Source organism: Lonchura striata, chromosome 5 (genome assembly GCF_050655825.1).
Source record: "Lonchura striata isolate lonStrDom1 chromosome 5, ASM5065582v1, whole genome shotgun sequence".
Classification (NCBI taxonomy): Eukaryota; Metazoa; Chordata; class Aves; order Passeriformes; family Estrildidae; genus Lonchura; species Lonchura striata.
The window spans coordinates 41,208,565-41,225,382 of record NC_140707.1 but is presented as its reverse complement, the minus strand read 5'-3'; the positions used below and the strand labels follow the sequence as shown (position 1 = coordinate 41,225,382).

Sequence of the window (16,818 nt, the reverse complement as noted above, 5' to 3'; positions counted from 1 at the left end):
CTGCTGTGTTCCACCAGCTGATCACTTGATGCTGCAAGGATTGATGTGCAGGGAGGAGCTTAGTGCCTTCTCCATCAATCTGAAGATTTTTGATTGGGAGAACAGTGACTCCATATTTTTAACAATTACTATCTGTTGTGAAGTGAGAGTGAAATTACGTGGATTTTTTTTTAACTGTGTGACACTTCAGAGGAGTGCATTTGCAGCATGTCAATGTAATACAATAAAGTAGGCCAGTAGGTTTTATTGAGAATACTGGGCATGACTTGCCCTGGTCAGCAGGTAAACTGGATAAGCTAGACTCCTTCCACTGCAACTACTAAATTAGGTTGGTGTGGAAACTCTCTAATTTGATGAGGTAGGTTTTAAAAAGATGAGTACTAATGGTGAACTATTTTAGTAGCTTGCATTTAGGTAAAAGTCAGTGTTTAAGGAGTAAGTTCCTTTTCTGTAAAGGAATGGCAGCATAAGCTCAGAGTTAAAATAGTATATGTCGTTTTCTTGTGTAAGTACCTGTGAAGAATATTAGGGGGCTTGTGTTCTCAAAGCATTTGGAAGATTTATGAAAATATGTAATTATCAAGTAACTTTTATATGTGCTGGGTAAGCTGGTTCTGTTTTCAATCCTACAGACTTTCTTCTCTCTTGGCTAAAGAAGGGTTGAACCTGAATGTGCAGCAGGTCATTGTTAACTCTTGTTGTGAACCACTGTCCTTGTGCAGTGCAAGGCAAAACAGCCAGGCAAAGTCTCTTCTGACAAACATCAGCAACTTGACACACCAGTTTGCCTGCCACTGTCTGCCAGATGTTGAAATACCTATTCACAATTCTGCAGTGACCTCTGAGGATATCTCCACTCAGGCCTCATCCTCTCTGAATGACTTGAGCCAGCACACATTGACTGCCTCCTCCCTGGACTTCCTGAAGTCTCAGTCAAAGATAATGGCTACAGTGGCATGTCTAAGTGCATCTAATATACAGAAAATTCACAAATCAAGTTTGTCTTGGATGGAATTTCGGGGCAAACGGGAGGTGCCCTTAGGCTTGGAACAGATTACCAGGGAGTGTGAGACATTGTTGAAGGAGTTCCCAATATTGGAACGATTTCTTTTTGCTATGTTTGACCCACTTCGGAATCAAGAGGAAGGTAACAGTTTGGCTACTGTCTTCTCTGCCAAGGCATACATGTCTCTGGCTCTCCTAGGATTACATTCCACCACAGCTGTTAAAGCATTAACAGGAGTCTTTGAACAAGCTCTTGCTGCAAAGGATTGGGACAGAGCTCTTAAGGTCTTGGATCTGTACTGTCAGGATGTGGAGGAAGTGGTCAGTGTGAAGGATGCTGTGCTGAGTTGTGCAGCTGCTAAAGGTAAGAAGGATTAAGTCGTGTTTTTTCCTGCTTTTTTTCCTTAATCCTTTTGTTTTGTTTTTTAATAAAGAATGCAGCCTGGATCAAAACATAGAAACTAAAGTATTGGTCCTTGGGCAAATCCGGAGATGGAAATAGATAATTTTCCTTTCTTCATCCTGAATTTGCTTTCTCTGATGGTGTTGTTTCTGTTTCACAAATGTGCAAATCATGACCAATTTAGTACAAAAGAACTGGAATACATCTGTTGTGTTATTTTTATGTGAAGAGCTGAACACATCAGGACACAGTAACCATTGTACTGTTAATGGAACATCTCTTACAGCAGTGTCATTGTTTTGCATGGATGATGTGATCTGTGACAGGTGCCTTTTGGAGTCTGAATAGTAAGTATCTCATAGTAACTTTGGATGCTTCCCAAAAGTTTGATGTTTGGGGTGACTCTTACAAAGATTTTTCAGCACTGTCAGTGTTTCTTTTGTTGATGTGATCCAGCAAGGATAAGGATTTTTTTTTTTTTCCAAATTATAACAACTGAATTTCAAATTAGCATTTTGTTTCCTCCACAGATAAAGATGGTTGGCAATACTTGTTCCAAGTAAAAAATGCAGTGTTAAGAAGTAGACTAGCCCTGCGCTGTTTGGACAAGTGGCCCCTTGATGCCTGTTTGGAAATTCTAGCTTACTGCATTTCTGATTTGTGCATACCTCATGAACTAAAAGCCAATCTGCACAGCAGGAAGAAAGAACTTCAGGTTTATCAAAAGGTACAAAGTCATTCTTCAAATGACCAGTGAGATGAAATAGGCAGCAGGAAGTAAATATTGCTTGCCCACTGAGAAACTTTAGCCCTTAGTTCTTTTTTGATCCTGAGAGCTTTTCAAGTCTTTTATCCAAAACAGTTCATGTGAAGTACTGTAGTATCCAGTTAACACAGCTTCCACCCTTCACAACTTTCCATATCACCTATTGGCATTCAGGTCCATAGACATGTTTAGATATAAACATTTATGTGAGTCTGATTGCTTTGCAAAGTATTTTCCATTCTATGCAAATTCTAGAGCATCTGGAAGCTTTCCATGGCAGTTAATAATTTTACAAGTTTGAGAAATGCAGATGGTGTACAAGACTGGTGGTCCAAGGAGCAAGTTTGTATTGCAGTCAGTTCTTTTAACTGCGGGGTAGCACAGATACCCTTAAGTCAGACAGGCCACCCTGGAGTTCAGCACGGACTGAAAAGCCAAATAGCAAAATAAGGAGCCATCCCTGCTGAGCTCTGTCTGGTGGGAGTTCTGCTAACTGACAGCTCAGTTCTCTCTGTTAGTGCCAGCAAAACCTTCCCTTATAAATGTGCTTTGTAGATTCACATCTGTGAAAACTGTAAACTGTGGAGTTGTTTTTTTTTTTTTTTTTGAGTGCAAGGGCATTACGTCATCTTTGTAAAGGTCTAAATGTGGGTCTCCTTTTTGAGTTTTTTGTTCTATAAAGCAGCTCTTGATGTGATCAGCTCAGCTGTTTTCTTAGGCTATTGATTGCCATAAATTAAAATTATAGAATTTGTGCTACTCTATATTAATTTTTCAGATTCTGAATGTGCAAAATGAACCATTGTGGAATGACTGGCAGGATCTGAAAAAAGCCTGCACTGATGACCCCCAGGCTGTCATGAATATAATTCTGAAAGCAAAGGTTAGACATCATCATGTGAATTTTGTTGAATTAGAATGCATTAAACTTTGATTAAATGTATTTGTTGAAATAGCATCTTAAAACAATGATCTGTGGAGATTACCTTGGGAGGAAGGATTCCTTTACACAGTTCTGTGCTACAGGAACAAATAGAGATCTGTGTTTAATATCAAGATTTGCATGTAATTAATAATTCATAAGTTTTAGTTAAACTCTTACTCTGAGATATAACCTGGTATTTTCTTTTACAATTTTGAAGATTTTAAAATAGCATAATAATCATAATACAGATTTGATTATTAGGGAAATGCTCATATTGTAAATCTGGCTGGCTTTAAGCGTCTGTCTGAAAACTAGCTTGTTTACTGTAAGGTAAACAAGGTACTTTAAATGCAGGCTATGACTGATGAAGTTGACTATCATCTTCCCTTGTCAATGTATTTTTTTTTAATCTGGGAGAGAAGTCTAAACTACAGGATCTCTTGATCAGAGTTTTGGGAGAAACATCTGTATCAGGGAAGGTAGAGTTTGTCCTTTTGTTTTTACTTTTTTTTTTTCAATTCTTTAGGATTATGAATTGTGTGAGGAATGGGAACACTTGTATCCTGTCCCAAGAGAAGATTTGATCAACCTTCACCGTGAGCACCTTCTCCACTTACTGGAGATGGGAGACATGGAAAAGGCATTGCAGGTGATAGCAAGACATTCTCAGCCTCATTTCCACAGATAAATAAGTTGGCAGCTGTTTAGCCTGCCTTCAGTGTGTGTGTTTTCATGGTCTTTTTGGTTCCACCCTTAAGAGAAATTTGCTTAGATAAGCTTTTAGAATACTAGCTCTCCCCTGTTCTGCTTAAGTAAAAATCCAGCTTGGGAATTTAGTTCTTGGACCTAATAGCATAAATGTCACTTACGTGGAAATACAAGGCTTCTTTCATTTGAAAAATCACAATGAAGCATGTCAGTGCTGCTTAAGCAGAAGAATTAGAAGTGATAGTAATAACATGAATCAATCAGCTGAGCTTCAGTGCCCAAATTAGAGGTGTGAACATTTTTGGTTTTAATAATGGTGGAGCTGTCACTCAGAGAGTGAATTCATTTGCTTGCTGGAACTCTGTAGGGTATTAAACTGTTGCAAACAGAAGGCTGCCTTCCAGGAATGTTGTAGAGCTTCACTGTGCTTTGTTTGGTTTTGTAGCTTTTACAAAGAATTGAAGACCCTGGTGTTTGCCTTGCCATCAGTGAACAATCCCTGGACCGGCATCCAAACTTGGCAGCCTCTCACTTCTTGGCTGATTACCTCACAGCTCACTTCTATGCCAGTCTGACAACAGCACGCCGGAATGAAATCCAGGCACTCTATATAGGATCAAAGGTCAGTAAAATGCCTGCCTTGAGGGATTAACAGCACTAAATAACTGTATAAATAATTTTGTCATGAATAGTATTTTCATAATATAAAAAGCCTATAGGTTTTACAAGAGCATTCTCACTACACCAGGTCTAAGATTCTGAGTCTCAGGATCCAAAGGAAAGTTAGAGATGGATTAAAGCTTCTCTTTCTTTTCTCTATTTTTGCCGTTCCAAAGCAGTCTTGTGTTTGAGCTGTGGGGAGTGGAGGAACACACAGGCTGAAAGAGGATAGGGTGGAATAAAATAAAATCGTGGCGTTTATCAGAAAGGTTGCCATCTTTGTTCAAAGTGAAGAAGAAAGTGTACTTAACTTACCCTCTGTGTCAGTAACACCAGGTGTCCTACATACGCCCACCTGTATAGTGGTTTTTTGACTTTGTGTTTCTCCCAAGTGCCTTCCAGAGGTGCAAGGGCTCCTCTTTCTCAATGGCCACTCCCTTTAGAGAAGTCACATGGGTTCTGTGCTCAACCTGGGAATAAGCAGATTACCTTAGTTGAATGCATTAGATGTAAACAAAATGCAGTGCTTTTGGTAACATCTGTTTTGGTGTAGGACTGTAAGCAGCAGCTTGCTCCAGTGTGTGCCACAATAGTGTTTTGCCAGGCTGCCTGCTTCTTTACTTGTTCCTTCTGAAGACATGACTTAGTTTGAAAAGTGTCCATATTAACTGTCCATCTAGAGGAGAATTGCTTTTATTTTCTCCTCTTAACATTTCCTCAAATAATAGAAGGATAAGGATTGGGCTAATATGCTTTTTCTAAGTTTATTTTAATAAAAGAGTGTGCTGTACTCTTCTACAACATACTTGTCACAGGGTCACAAAAGGTTTTTCACTCTTGCATATTCTCTGAAATAAGGCAGTGTTTATAGAATGGAAAGTGGAAGCTAAGTGATTCTGAAAATCCTCTCAGTAATTCTGTAACAGAAGTAGGAATTGGTCTGAGAAGTCCCACCTCCTTTTTTTGACCTCTGCCTGTCATCCAGAGAGTTACTTACTCTCTGCCTAAGTTACTCTTCTAGTTTCTTGTCTTTATATCACAGAGACACATATTTAAAGGTATGTAATTTAACATTTTTTTTCTTGTGTCTCAGGTGCTGCTGACTCTGCCTGAGCTCTCCCGTGTTAACTACTGCCACCTCTCCTCAAGGCCACTGCTCATGCTGGAACAGCTCCTCATGAATATGAAGGTGGACTGGGTAGCTGTAGCTGTGCAGACACTGCACCAGCTCTTAGTTGGGCAGGAAATTGGTTTTACTGTAGAAGACATTGACAGTTTGCTTTCCAAGTATGCAGAAAAAGCTCTCAGCTTCCCTTTCACATTAAAAGAAAAGAGATCAGGTAAACTGTCAGAATGCTGTTTTTCATTTGGGAAAGAAGGGCTAAAATCATCCCAGAATAATTTCAGCAATCATGCCATGACATTTTTTAGATGTGTGCCTCCAGTCTCCCTCTAGCCCAGAACATGTTTCTAAAGCCTTTGCCTTTCTTGTAAATAGAGGTTTTCAAGGACCAACAGCTCCAGAAGTGCCTCAGACTTTTCTCTGCTGTTCCTTATTGAGGTTCTTGTATAATACTGATCAGTTCTATTTTACTCCTGTTTAATGCAATATCACTTTCAACTTAAGCACTCTTAAAGCCTGCAGCCAGCTACATCTTCCCTCAAGTAGAATAGTGATTTAGCCTTCTGTAATACTTCTTCCTACCAGAGGCCTATTCCTTTTTCATATAGAAATCTTCTAGACTCGTAGTTCTGTTTAACAATCTTGTTACAGTTCTCCTCTCTGGCTTGCCAATCCTTTCTCATCCATGTTGTCTTTGAGTCTAGTGCACTTGGCTTCTTTTAAGGTTTTGGAACTGGAGCAGCAGAGGGTGCTGCAGATCCATTCCAATGCTTTTGTGTCACTGTATTAAAAATGTATGGGGTTCTGTACCTATCTATATCTATTTATAACTGCTGATATGGTACTAGTTTACATTATGCCAGTTTCCAAGTGTTGGCTTCATTTTGTGATTTAAAGATGCTGCTCTTGCTAACTTAAAAGCATCAGACTTATCTATCTCTTCTTGCCAAATGGTCTCTAACTTTGCAAGTATGCATGTTCCTTCCACTGCAATATGAAGCATTTAATATTTGCCATGAACATCTTGTATTAACCAATTGTTTTCACATCTCTGCTGTATTGTTCCTATAGCTGTCATTACTCCTTTGCTTTGATAATAATCCCTTTTCTTTGTGTTTTAGGTAATTGAATTTTATACAATTTGGCATTAATTGCTGCGGACTAATTTGCATACAAAACAGCCCTGTTTTGTGCTGACCTTCTTACATACTCCTGTGAAAGGATTCCTCTAATCTTCTTGAAAACAGGTAGATGTATTGACCAGTATTGTCCTCTGACTTTTTTTATCCTCTTTCTTCTCTTTGTCCTAGATTCTCTGGTACGTATTCAAGAAAGTCTCAATCAGGTATTGGAGTGTGAAGCATTGTCTAAATCAGGATCATCAGAACTATCTCCTGTCAGCTTTACTGGTAAGGTTAAGACCTTGGTGCCTGTTGGAGTTTAACCTCAGCAGCAACCACAGCTGCTTCATCATTCTCCCACCAGGCCCTTCACAGGTGGGATGTAGAGAGAGGAGATTTGGAAAAGGGTTAAACTTGTGGGTTGAAATAAGGACAGTTTAATAACTGAAATGAAGTAAAATATAGTAATGATGATGATGAAAAGGGAGATGAGAAAACTTGAAAAGAAGAACAAAACCCAAGGAAAACAAATGCTGTATAATACAATTGCGCTAACCGATGCCCAACCCGTTCTCCAGCGGAGATCAACCCCTCCCAGCCATTTTCTCCCAGTTCTTTCACTGGGTATGCCATTCTACAGTCCTTGAAGTTTTTTTCCCCTAGGATCACTGTTGTGACCTGAGGAAAATAGCACACCTTGTCTTGTCTGAGAGGTTCCACTCACAGTTCTCAGACACAGAGAAATGGAAACTAAGTAATTTAAGACAGAACAACTGGAGAGTATTTGTAGCTAAGAAACAACCAGAAAATCTTCTGCAGATTCTATTCAACAACTCATGTGCTCTTAGGGAAAGACTAACAGAATATCTTCAGACCTCCAAAGGTGATGATTTTTAGCAAGTGATGGGCCTGGACTAGGGCTGCAGAATTATATCCTGATCTACAGTTTAGGGTGTCTGAACTATTTCCTGCTTCTGTATCCTGAAATGAAGACACTTCTTGCTTACATCAAGTGACAGCGGTGTTTTGGATTTGGCTGTGTACCTCTTCAGTTTTTTTCTTATAATGGTCAGTCTAATATCTCTATCCTGTTAAAAAACTTGAATGCATGGTCCTTTAATGTTTGTTTGCAATCTGGTATCTACTTGAGTGAGAATAAGTTAGCTTTAGTGAAATGGAGATTTTTTTGTTCTTCTGTAGTTTAATATACATGTACACAGAAGGTGGCTTGCAGGGCTACAATGACGTGTTGAACTTTTTAATTAATCTGTAGTGTAACTGTCTCATATCATATGAACTAAAAGCCTATCTAATACTGTAAACTTCATTCAATGAGTATTTCATTGTTGGGGTCGAAGATGCCAAAGGCTACATTTAAATTCCTGCCTCTGTGAATTGATTTTCCCTTAGTAGATTGAAAAGGCAAGCAAAATAGGGAGGGCTAGGCTGTTGCTAGCTATACCACATCTCCCTTGAGATAACAAAGGAAACTCCCAGTCTTCATTGGCTAAATTTAAGATTCTATTTTATCCTGTATTACTTTTTGGTATCCAATGACCATGGTATTTTTTTCTTCCTCCTTCAAGTCTCTGCTTGTGATACAGGAACAGATGTTCCCATGTTGTCTTATACCTCTCTTATGGTTGTGGAAAAGGTCTCTTAATAAGTATATTCTCTTGCTTGTCAGAGCAATAAGTTTACAATCGTAGATTTAAAGCATATATATTCCTTACACGGTGTTATTCTGCCATGCCTAGCTGAGAGATAATGATAGTAGTCATCTGGTGAGGCAGAAAGATCTTTGAGCCTCATTGAGTCTGTAGTGTTTTTTGGTACTTGAGACTCTATTAACAGCTTAAATCCCAATACATATTTTTCTTGGCCTGGCTTATTTTCAGGTGTAACCATATCTGCAAGTCCTAGAGACAGAAGTCTGCCTCAGAATTTGTTTCCTCAAGAATTTGTGCCTCCTGAGAAGCCACCACCAAAGCAGCAATGGATACCTGATGATACTGAAACAATATGTATGGTTTGCAAAACCGAACGCTTTACTATGGTAAGGAGCAAAAATGAAGTAGACATTCCTAGAACTGTGACCTTAATATGAGCACTTCCTTATAGTCTATTTCCTGAAAGACCTGGACTACTTTAGCTGGTTTGTCTGCATCACCATGGGCTCTACAAGATTGCCAGTCCTTTGGTATTTAACCATTGGTTTCTATTTAGAATGGTCGAAGAGACTGGCACAGTTAGCTCCTTGCAGAGTTCTGTGAAGTGATAGAGTCTAAAGAGGAAATCTGGTCATGAGAGAGAAGACAATATGGGATCTCAAACATGTGTAACAACAGCAGTATTAATATTCCAGGGGGCTGTCTAGTTGACACTGCTGGCAAGAAATAACATGATCACTATATGATTCAGATTATGAGTATAGAAAATTAAATCTTTGCTGTTGTTTACACTTTTCTAAAAACTATTGTTTCATAGAGTACTTGAGAACTGTATGGGTGCTCTGAGAATATTAATTTTTGGTTTTGCAGGTGTGCTGGCAATTTGTTATCTTCTGCTGCTTAGAAATAGTACTGTTTTCTCAAAAGTATCTGCTGCTTTTGAATTTGGAAATTTCTACAATGGTGTCAGGAAAAATAGTCTAGAGCTTTTAAATTTTCCAGGACATTATCTAATTAGCTTTATGATCAAAACTGGGATAATTTAAGTAATAGAAAGCCCAAGGCTGCTGCAAACGTATTTTAAATACTGACCTCTGGGTTTGGGGTTTGATTTTTTTTTTTTTTCCTTTGCTATGCTTCAAAAAGGAATTTTAGCAGAGAGAATAAATCACTGTATAATTCTGAAAAGCCTTATCCTGCATGGTGTTTCCTCTCTTCAAGTGGAATAAGTTTACTCACAAGTAATGAGCAGACTTCAGTAAATTCTCTTTGTGGCTCATCCATGACCTCTTGTGCTTAGTTTAACAGGCGCCATCACTGCAGGCGCTGTGGCAGGCTGGTGTGCAGCTCTTGCTCCACCAAGAAAATGGAAATAGAAACTTGCAGAGAAAATCTGTCTCGTGTGTGTGATCAATGCTATAGCTACTACAACAGAGAAAACGTGCCTGGCTTGGTGCAAGACACAAGCATGTAAGTCCTTCTGCCCTAGTTCTCAATTTTCAGCAGAGTGGATGAATGGAATTAGAGAGACATAAGCATTTTGATTTATCTGGATAATGTAACATCAGCCATTTGGCCTCCAGGTGTTGGGATTTTCAGGTTTGATAGGTGTGGGAATGTTCCTTATGCCTCACTTTACTTTTCTCATTGGCTAGAACATTGGAGGGCCTGGCAATAAATTCTTGAATTCTTTAACTATCAATAATTCTTTAAGCACCAATTAATCACTAACCTAAGAATTGAATGCTTTGATGCAAAACATAGCACAAATTGCTACAGTGTGACAAAGTTCCTGGCAGTATACTCAAATTCTGGATTAATATTGCATATTTACTAGCTCTGCTGAATATATCAGTGTTTTAGTTTATTCCATAATCCTTCAGTTATGGCTCCCTGAACCCTTGGGAATTAAAAAGCAAATTTCCGATTAGATAAGCTTTGAAGCTGCCTTTAATGAAAGGGACAGCTGTGATGACAGATTTTCATTATATGGTTGCTTTCAGCTGAGAATTGGACTGAAGTTCATTGTGTGTACACAGGCTAGCTGGTGAAAAGTGCAGCTGAAAAGAGTTTTATTCTCTGTGACCTTAAACAGGCTTCACTAGGTCACAGAGAGTAAGATTTACCCTTTCCAGCCATGCTTTCATTTCCCCTTTTCCTATCAAGCCTGCAGATAGCAGTACCTACTATGGCAGTATCAGCAGGCTTCCTGGGAAAAGAGCAATTCTGTGCAAATCTGAAGAGGAACCTGTGAAAAAACAAGCAGTCATTTGCAGCTGAACAGCTTGTGTCAGAATGGTTGCTTACATTGCCAGATTAGGCCAGCAGCACTCAGCACGATGCTTGAATACCACCTGCCAGGTTTTAATTACTTGTCTGGAGTTTTTAATACTCTCCCTGTTTGTGTATCAAATCCAACTAAGTTCTAAGAGCAGACATTTGGATACCAAATGCTTAATTTTAACTCTGACATGTCCTGATACTGGGCTCTTCTTGTTCTCAGTGTCTGCTTTTTTACAATGTGTGCAACAGTGCTGTTCCTACTGAAGGTCATAAGAGCCAATACTTAGTGTAGTTGAAATACAACAGTACAGAGGCAGAATCTTAGATTTCCAAGCAGAAGGGATTAGGGGCAGGGCAGTGTGTTGAAAAGGACAACTAGGGATAGATGTTGCATTTTTACAGAACAATGTTCTGAGGAGGGTAGCCATGTTGATATCTGCCATAAAACCATGTTTCCCCCAATGTGCTGGAGTAGGCATGATGGTTCTTTCTGTCATTTTATTACAGCAGAAAAGAAGATCAGGACCAAGTGGAAGGTAAGGAATGGAGTGATGTTAAACCTCAATTTTTTAAAGTGCCTGATTAGGAGTTAGATACTAGAAGCTGATATACCTAGTTGCAGCTAAAGGGTGATCAGAAGTTCTGTTACAAAATATCTCTGATGGTTTTTGCGTGTGCAGGCTGAAATTGAGCATTTCAAACTTCTGTGAATGAAAATTGAGACTTAGGAGAGCTATCTGAGCCAATATTGAATTTGTTGGATGGGTGTTATAGAAAGGAACTGAAAAAGAGTTGGAGAACCCCCTTTTCATTCTAGAAACAGTAAGTGAGAGGCAGTAATGTGAGTAGGATTTAATTAGCTCACTACAGAGCATTGCTGAGGAATCCTCTTTTTATAAACCATGACAGTACAATACTGAGCACCACTGCAGTGGGCTGTGGTGTTTTATACCCCATGCTGCCAAGAGGTAGCACAGGATGAGGCCACTCTCATGGGTCTGGTTGTGTCCTGAGTTCCATCTCCTCTGTTGATTGTGTGAAAATAGTAATTGCATTTTGGTGCCTCAGTTTCCAAATCTAGTATCTTAAGCTTCAGGAATAATAGCAAAATTTAATTGACTTTTTCTCTGCTATTTTTTCTCAGGAGTTTTTTACGGGTTTTGGTGTTTTGGATGATTGCAAAATTTTCCTACACTGATGTGAAATTTTGTCAGAACAAGACACAGTTGAAACACTTAGAACAGTAGCATGAAACATGGTGCAATATTTGCATTTGTGTAATAACAAAGAAAATAGGAATATTTTTTCTTATTTCTTCCCTTTTAAAGTATAATGGGCTATTTGAAAATTTTTTCCCCTGCTGTTGATGGAAATTTGCTTTACCATTACCTTTGTTTCAAGACTGAAACAGCTGACATGTAGCTTTTGTGTAGCATTGCTGCACATCACTGGACCTATGTGAACCATTCAATAAGACTGGATAAGAAAAATGTGAAAATCCTTGGATTTGAGAGGGAGTTTTATTTTTATTTGGCTTTTCTAATTTATCGGGGGGGGACTGTGAAGAAGGCTTATCAGATATTTTCTAGCTTAGTTTTTGTGCCAACTCAGTTTCCAGTTCAACTTGAAAAAGTGCAGGGGGTGTGTTGGGTTTTGGTTTGGTTGCTTTGGGTTTTTTTAAATTCACCCTACAGTTGTAGGGTATGTAAATTCTAAATGAGTACATTTTGAGACTTTCTAAATTTTTTTTTCAGAGGAAGCTGATTGGGGCAAGAGCAGCAAATTGTCATTATTCTCCATTTCTTGGCATTGTGAGATTGCCCATTGTTTTTTTTGGAACTGCAGTCACAAACTTGATCATTAGAGGGCTTGTGAGCTTTCAGCTACACTCAGATGACAGACAGTATTTCATTTATAACTATTCTAGGTTACAAATTTCAAAACAAGTATTTCCTTAATGTGGAGGAAAGAAAACTACTTTTCACAGTAATTATATTTCTTGAATAATTTGATTAGAACTCAAATTTTCTGCAGTACTATTTTATAGGAAAATTTTACATAAGGAGTTAGGTCATCTTAAAATCGCTTGGCCTAAAGCTCATGGACTCCATGGGCAAATCACCTGAATTTTGGAAAGAACATAGAAGTGGTTGAATCAATTTACCCTTTCTTTTACAACTGTTTTTTATTTTCCACTTTAAGCTGAAACCCACAGCTCTCATATTTCCAGTTCCTTCCTGCTCAGAAATATTAAATAAATTGCCTAAAGGGAGGCTAAAGAGGGAAAGCTGCTATGCTTGATGCCAAGTAGCATAAGAGTTAAAAAATAATTTGAAAATATGTTACTGGGACCAGTTTTTGGTAACAGTGACAGTAAGTTTAGATATGATGTGGCAGCCTGCTGAGGGAAGGAAATGTTTCTGTGATGTGGGCTAGATGTGTGATGCTGGTAGGAAATGGCACAATGAGAGGACTATAGATGACTGTTTTTTGAGAGATAGGAATGTTCTGCATTGTGTGTCTTTAGCTGGGTTTCTTGCTTCTTGTGCAATGATTTTACCTGGTGTTTTCTTTTTTGCTGTAGAAGCTTCTAATAATGAGTATTCCACAGTGGTGCGAACATCCAAGGCAACTGATCTTGAATGGATTTTTTCCCTGAATGAGGAGGAGAATGAAATTGTACGCAGTGAATTTTATTATGAACAGGTGAGCTCACGAGAGAGTCCAATATAGTCCAATCAGCAGTTCACTGGAGAACTACCTGTATTTATCTGTCTTCCCTCAAATTGTCAGGCTCCCAGCTCTTCCTTGTGTATTGCCATCCTTACCCTGCACAGCGACAGCATAGTGTGTGGCCACCAGCTGATAGAACACTGCTGCAGGTTGTCCCAAGGGCTCACTAATCCTGAGGTGGATGCTGGACTCCTCATGGACATCATGAAACAATTGCTCTTCAGTGCTAAAATGATGTTTGTAAAAGCTGGAAGGAGCCAGGACCTAGCTCTCTGTGACAGGTGACTCTAATCAGATATTCACTAGGATGTGTTGTGGTACTGTCAAGATTATTATCTTTTTTCATTGAGGAGTGGAGGTGGAAGGGTTACTTTGTGTTTGTACTGTGGACCAGCTCAAATGAGAAGTTCATAATGCAGGAATAATGGGAAAGTTCAAATAGAAGTTCAAGTAATAAGACTACTTAATTACTGAGAGAATTCTCTGACTGGGAAGAAATCATGCACAAAGATGGGTACATATTTCGCCTTTGCTGTTGTGTATCTCCTTTCAATCTGTATTTTAATACAGGATATTAAACCTGTGTTTCTTGAGAATGAACATTGTGCACTGCCTCACGTTTTGTCCTGCAGAGCTTGAGGTGGCAGATGTGCTATATAAATTTCACATGTACTATGTTGATTTTAGTAAGAAATAGCTGGTGTCTTCAGTCAGCAAGTTACACTGAACATGGCAAAGAAACCCCAAACAATAAAAAAATACTCTGAAGGGATAGTATGATGGATAGAGAAACCTGGTGTCCTCGTGATTAGAAACCAGTGTCCTAGGAGTTGTCTTTGCATCAAGTCCTTTGATGTATAGTAATAGTGAAAGCATATGTATTTCTTTAACCTCTAGCTACATCAGCAAAGTGGATGTGTTGAATATTTTGGTTGCTGCTGCCTACCGTCCAGTGCCATCTTTGGATCAGATCCTTCTCCCAGCAGCAGTAACAAGATTGAGAAATCAGCTTTTGGAAGCAGAATACTATCAACTAGCTATAGAGGTAACACAGCGGAGGGATCTCAATGTTAATTCTTCTGTGATGGCTTTTGTTTTCCTCCCTCCTGAATTCACATGGATGTCATGTGTGAAATGGGCAATATTTAAACAGTTACAAACTGAGATTAATTTTCTAAACATGGAAGAAATAATTTTCTGAACACGGGAAAAATTTCTGAGATGGAAATGTCCTGCTGTGGAGCAGGCTGCAGAAGGGAAGGATAAGCAGCCTTGTTCCCTGGTACAGTTAATATTGGAATGGACTAACTGCAAGGAAGTAATTAAATGCATTCTTTGAGTTAACTGCAAGGAATCTTGCAGCCTTGCAAGAAGGGATGAGACACCCTTTGTGGCAGGACTTTATCTGAAGCTTAAATGTTAGATTGTATTTGTCTATAATCTGACAGCAAACATTGGTAAGGCACCTTTCCCAACCATTTACTTGGAAATCAGCAGTATTGGCATATCTGTACACCTATATATGTGGTTTATCATGATCTAATCCTGCTCTCAGGATTTTGTAAAACCATACAGGATTATGATACTATAAATAGTATTAAGATTTGTTAAGCAGTAATAAACAGCAAGAATAGATGACCTATTTGAATAGAAATAGTTCTTGTTTAAAGGCAGCTAAAAGAGCTTTAGGTCTACTAAAGAAAATCAGGAGTAAATTTTATCAGCAAAGTTGTGTGAAATAAAAAATATCTTGACAGTTCATGAAGCATCTTCTGTTGCCTTTTTTAAAACCACAAATCTGGTGAATTCCGCTCTGTGAAAATCATCCGCTTTCAAAAAGTAGATGTGAAAATGTCCTGGTTTAGAACTCAGGAACTGAAATTTCCCAGATAAACAGTAGTTTAAACTTACACAATAAAAAATACTTCCACATTTGGAGAGCATGTGTGACGGAACCCAGGCCTGGTTTAGGGGTTCTGTGTGGTGGAAAAGTCTCTCTTTTAACATGTGCTTCTAAAGAAAAACTTAGCAGTCTGTTGTTGTTTGGTCTTAAGGTAGTTTATTATAAGCTATCTAAAAGATTGTCTTCTCTGGCTACTACGGTTTGGTCAGCAGTTTAGGCAGAGGTACACACACCCCTGACATCTTCTTTGTCCTTTGACTTCTTCTCTCCTCCCGCCCCGGGCTGCTGCTATCTTTAATATGGTATATTATGTGATAAATGTTTATGGTTTTTCTTTAATACTTACTACTTATATTAAATGGTGTTCTTCTATTTTAAACTAATTTGTAAGTGCCAACATCACCAAAAATATGGAGGTAAGGAAGAAAAAAGAAGGAAAAAAGAAGGGCCAAGAGGATTCTTGGCCCCGGCCAAGAATCGCTCTATCTTAAAACTTCTGACCCTCATGTACAAAGTAAAAACCCTCTTGTACAGGTGTTAAAACCCCCCTGTACAACACTAAAATTTTTTTTCTTTTTACTTTGTAACTATTTTTACTATAATATCTAAACTTTTGTGACTTCTTCTTCATGCAAAGTTGGTAAATCATTCAATGGCTCAAACTCAAAATTACAGCTGTTTCTAGATGCTTGCCAGGGTCTCGAATGCTTCTGACTGGGCCCTGGAACCTCTAAAAATGTCTGAGGGACATTTTGAGTTCCAACACATGGGTGTTTTGGTAGTTGGCCTTTAGTGCTAGTAATGTGCAAATAATCAGCACAGGTTTTTCATACGGTTTTTTAGTTGTTTGTTTTTAATGGGAAATGTGGTCTAGGATGAGAAAGGTCAGTCAGAATCACAGACTGATAAGCCGTTTTTTCTATTTGCTGTACTGGGATTGTGTTGCAATATTAACAAATGATTTTGAATTTAGGTTTCTACAAAATCTGGATTGGATCCAGGTGGAGTGTGGCATGCCTGGGGCATGGCGTGCCTTAAAGCTGGAAATTTAACTTCAGCAAGAGAGAAGTTTAACCGATGTTTAAAGCCACCCATGGATCTAAACCAGCTGAACCATGGTTCAAGGCTGGTCCAGGATGTGATACAGTACCTGGAGTCCACAGTGAAACCAGTACTCATCGCAGTAAGAATCTTCTGTGTCTACTCTGAGGGGTTATGGCAAGGCCAAGTAATTATGGTTTAGTACACATCTTACAGCAATGCATGTTATCATAGCAGCTGTTAGGATGTTTATTTTCCTTCTTTGTCCTGATTGTGTATTGCAAGCTGAATATTGTTGAGAAATTCGTTAGCTGTTTCATCACATTGAAGTGATGCCTGAGAGATTATAGGATTTTATAGCAATTTAGGATATGCTTTGTTGGGGGAAATAGGCTGTACTGGATAATGTACTATTACTACAGTCTAAGGAGGGTAAATTCAATCTCAGCAATATTTTGTGATGCTGCAATGATGTGA

The 16,818-nt window shown here is 38.7% G+C and overlaps 1 protein-coding gene across 6 annotated transcripts in view; it reads left to right on the top strand.

The window, feature by feature from the left end:
* Positions 1-16,818, top strand: part of ZFYVE26 (zinc finger FYVE-type containing 26) — a 49,193-nt gene that overhangs the window by 21,715 nt on the left and 10,660 nt on the right. For 5 of the 6 annotated variants that reach the window (XR_014956025.1, XM_085582054.1, XM_021537038.4 and 2 more), the window contains exons 20-33: positions 633-1,369; positions 1,939-2,135; positions 2,953-3,057; positions 3,626-3,748; positions 4,253-4,429; positions 5,561-5,807; positions 6,901-6,999; positions 8,610-8,767; positions 9,682-9,851; positions 11,172-11,200; positions 13,249-13,370; positions 13,458-13,678; positions 14,295-14,442; positions 16,274-16,483. Coding sequence is in view for 5 of the 6 variants with exons in the window: in XM_085582054.1 (XP_085438180.1) it covers positions 633-1,369; positions 1,939-2,135; positions 2,953-3,057; positions 3,626-3,748; positions 4,253-4,429; positions 5,561-5,807; positions 6,901-6,999; positions 8,610-8,767; positions 9,682-9,851; positions 11,172-11,200; positions 13,249-13,370; positions 13,458-13,678; positions 14,295-14,442; positions 16,274-16,483 (2,743 nt within the window). In the remaining variant the exon portion in view is untranslated. The remainder of the gene's footprint in view (positions 1-632; positions 1,370-1,938; positions 2,136-2,952; positions 3,058-3,625; positions 3,749-4,252; positions 4,430-5,560; positions 5,808-6,900; positions 7,000-8,609; positions 8,768-9,681; positions 9,852-11,171; positions 11,201-13,248; positions 13,371-13,457; positions 13,679-14,294; positions 14,443-16,273; positions 16,484-16,818) is intronic. The other variant, XM_085582055.1, reaches the window with a different exon arrangement.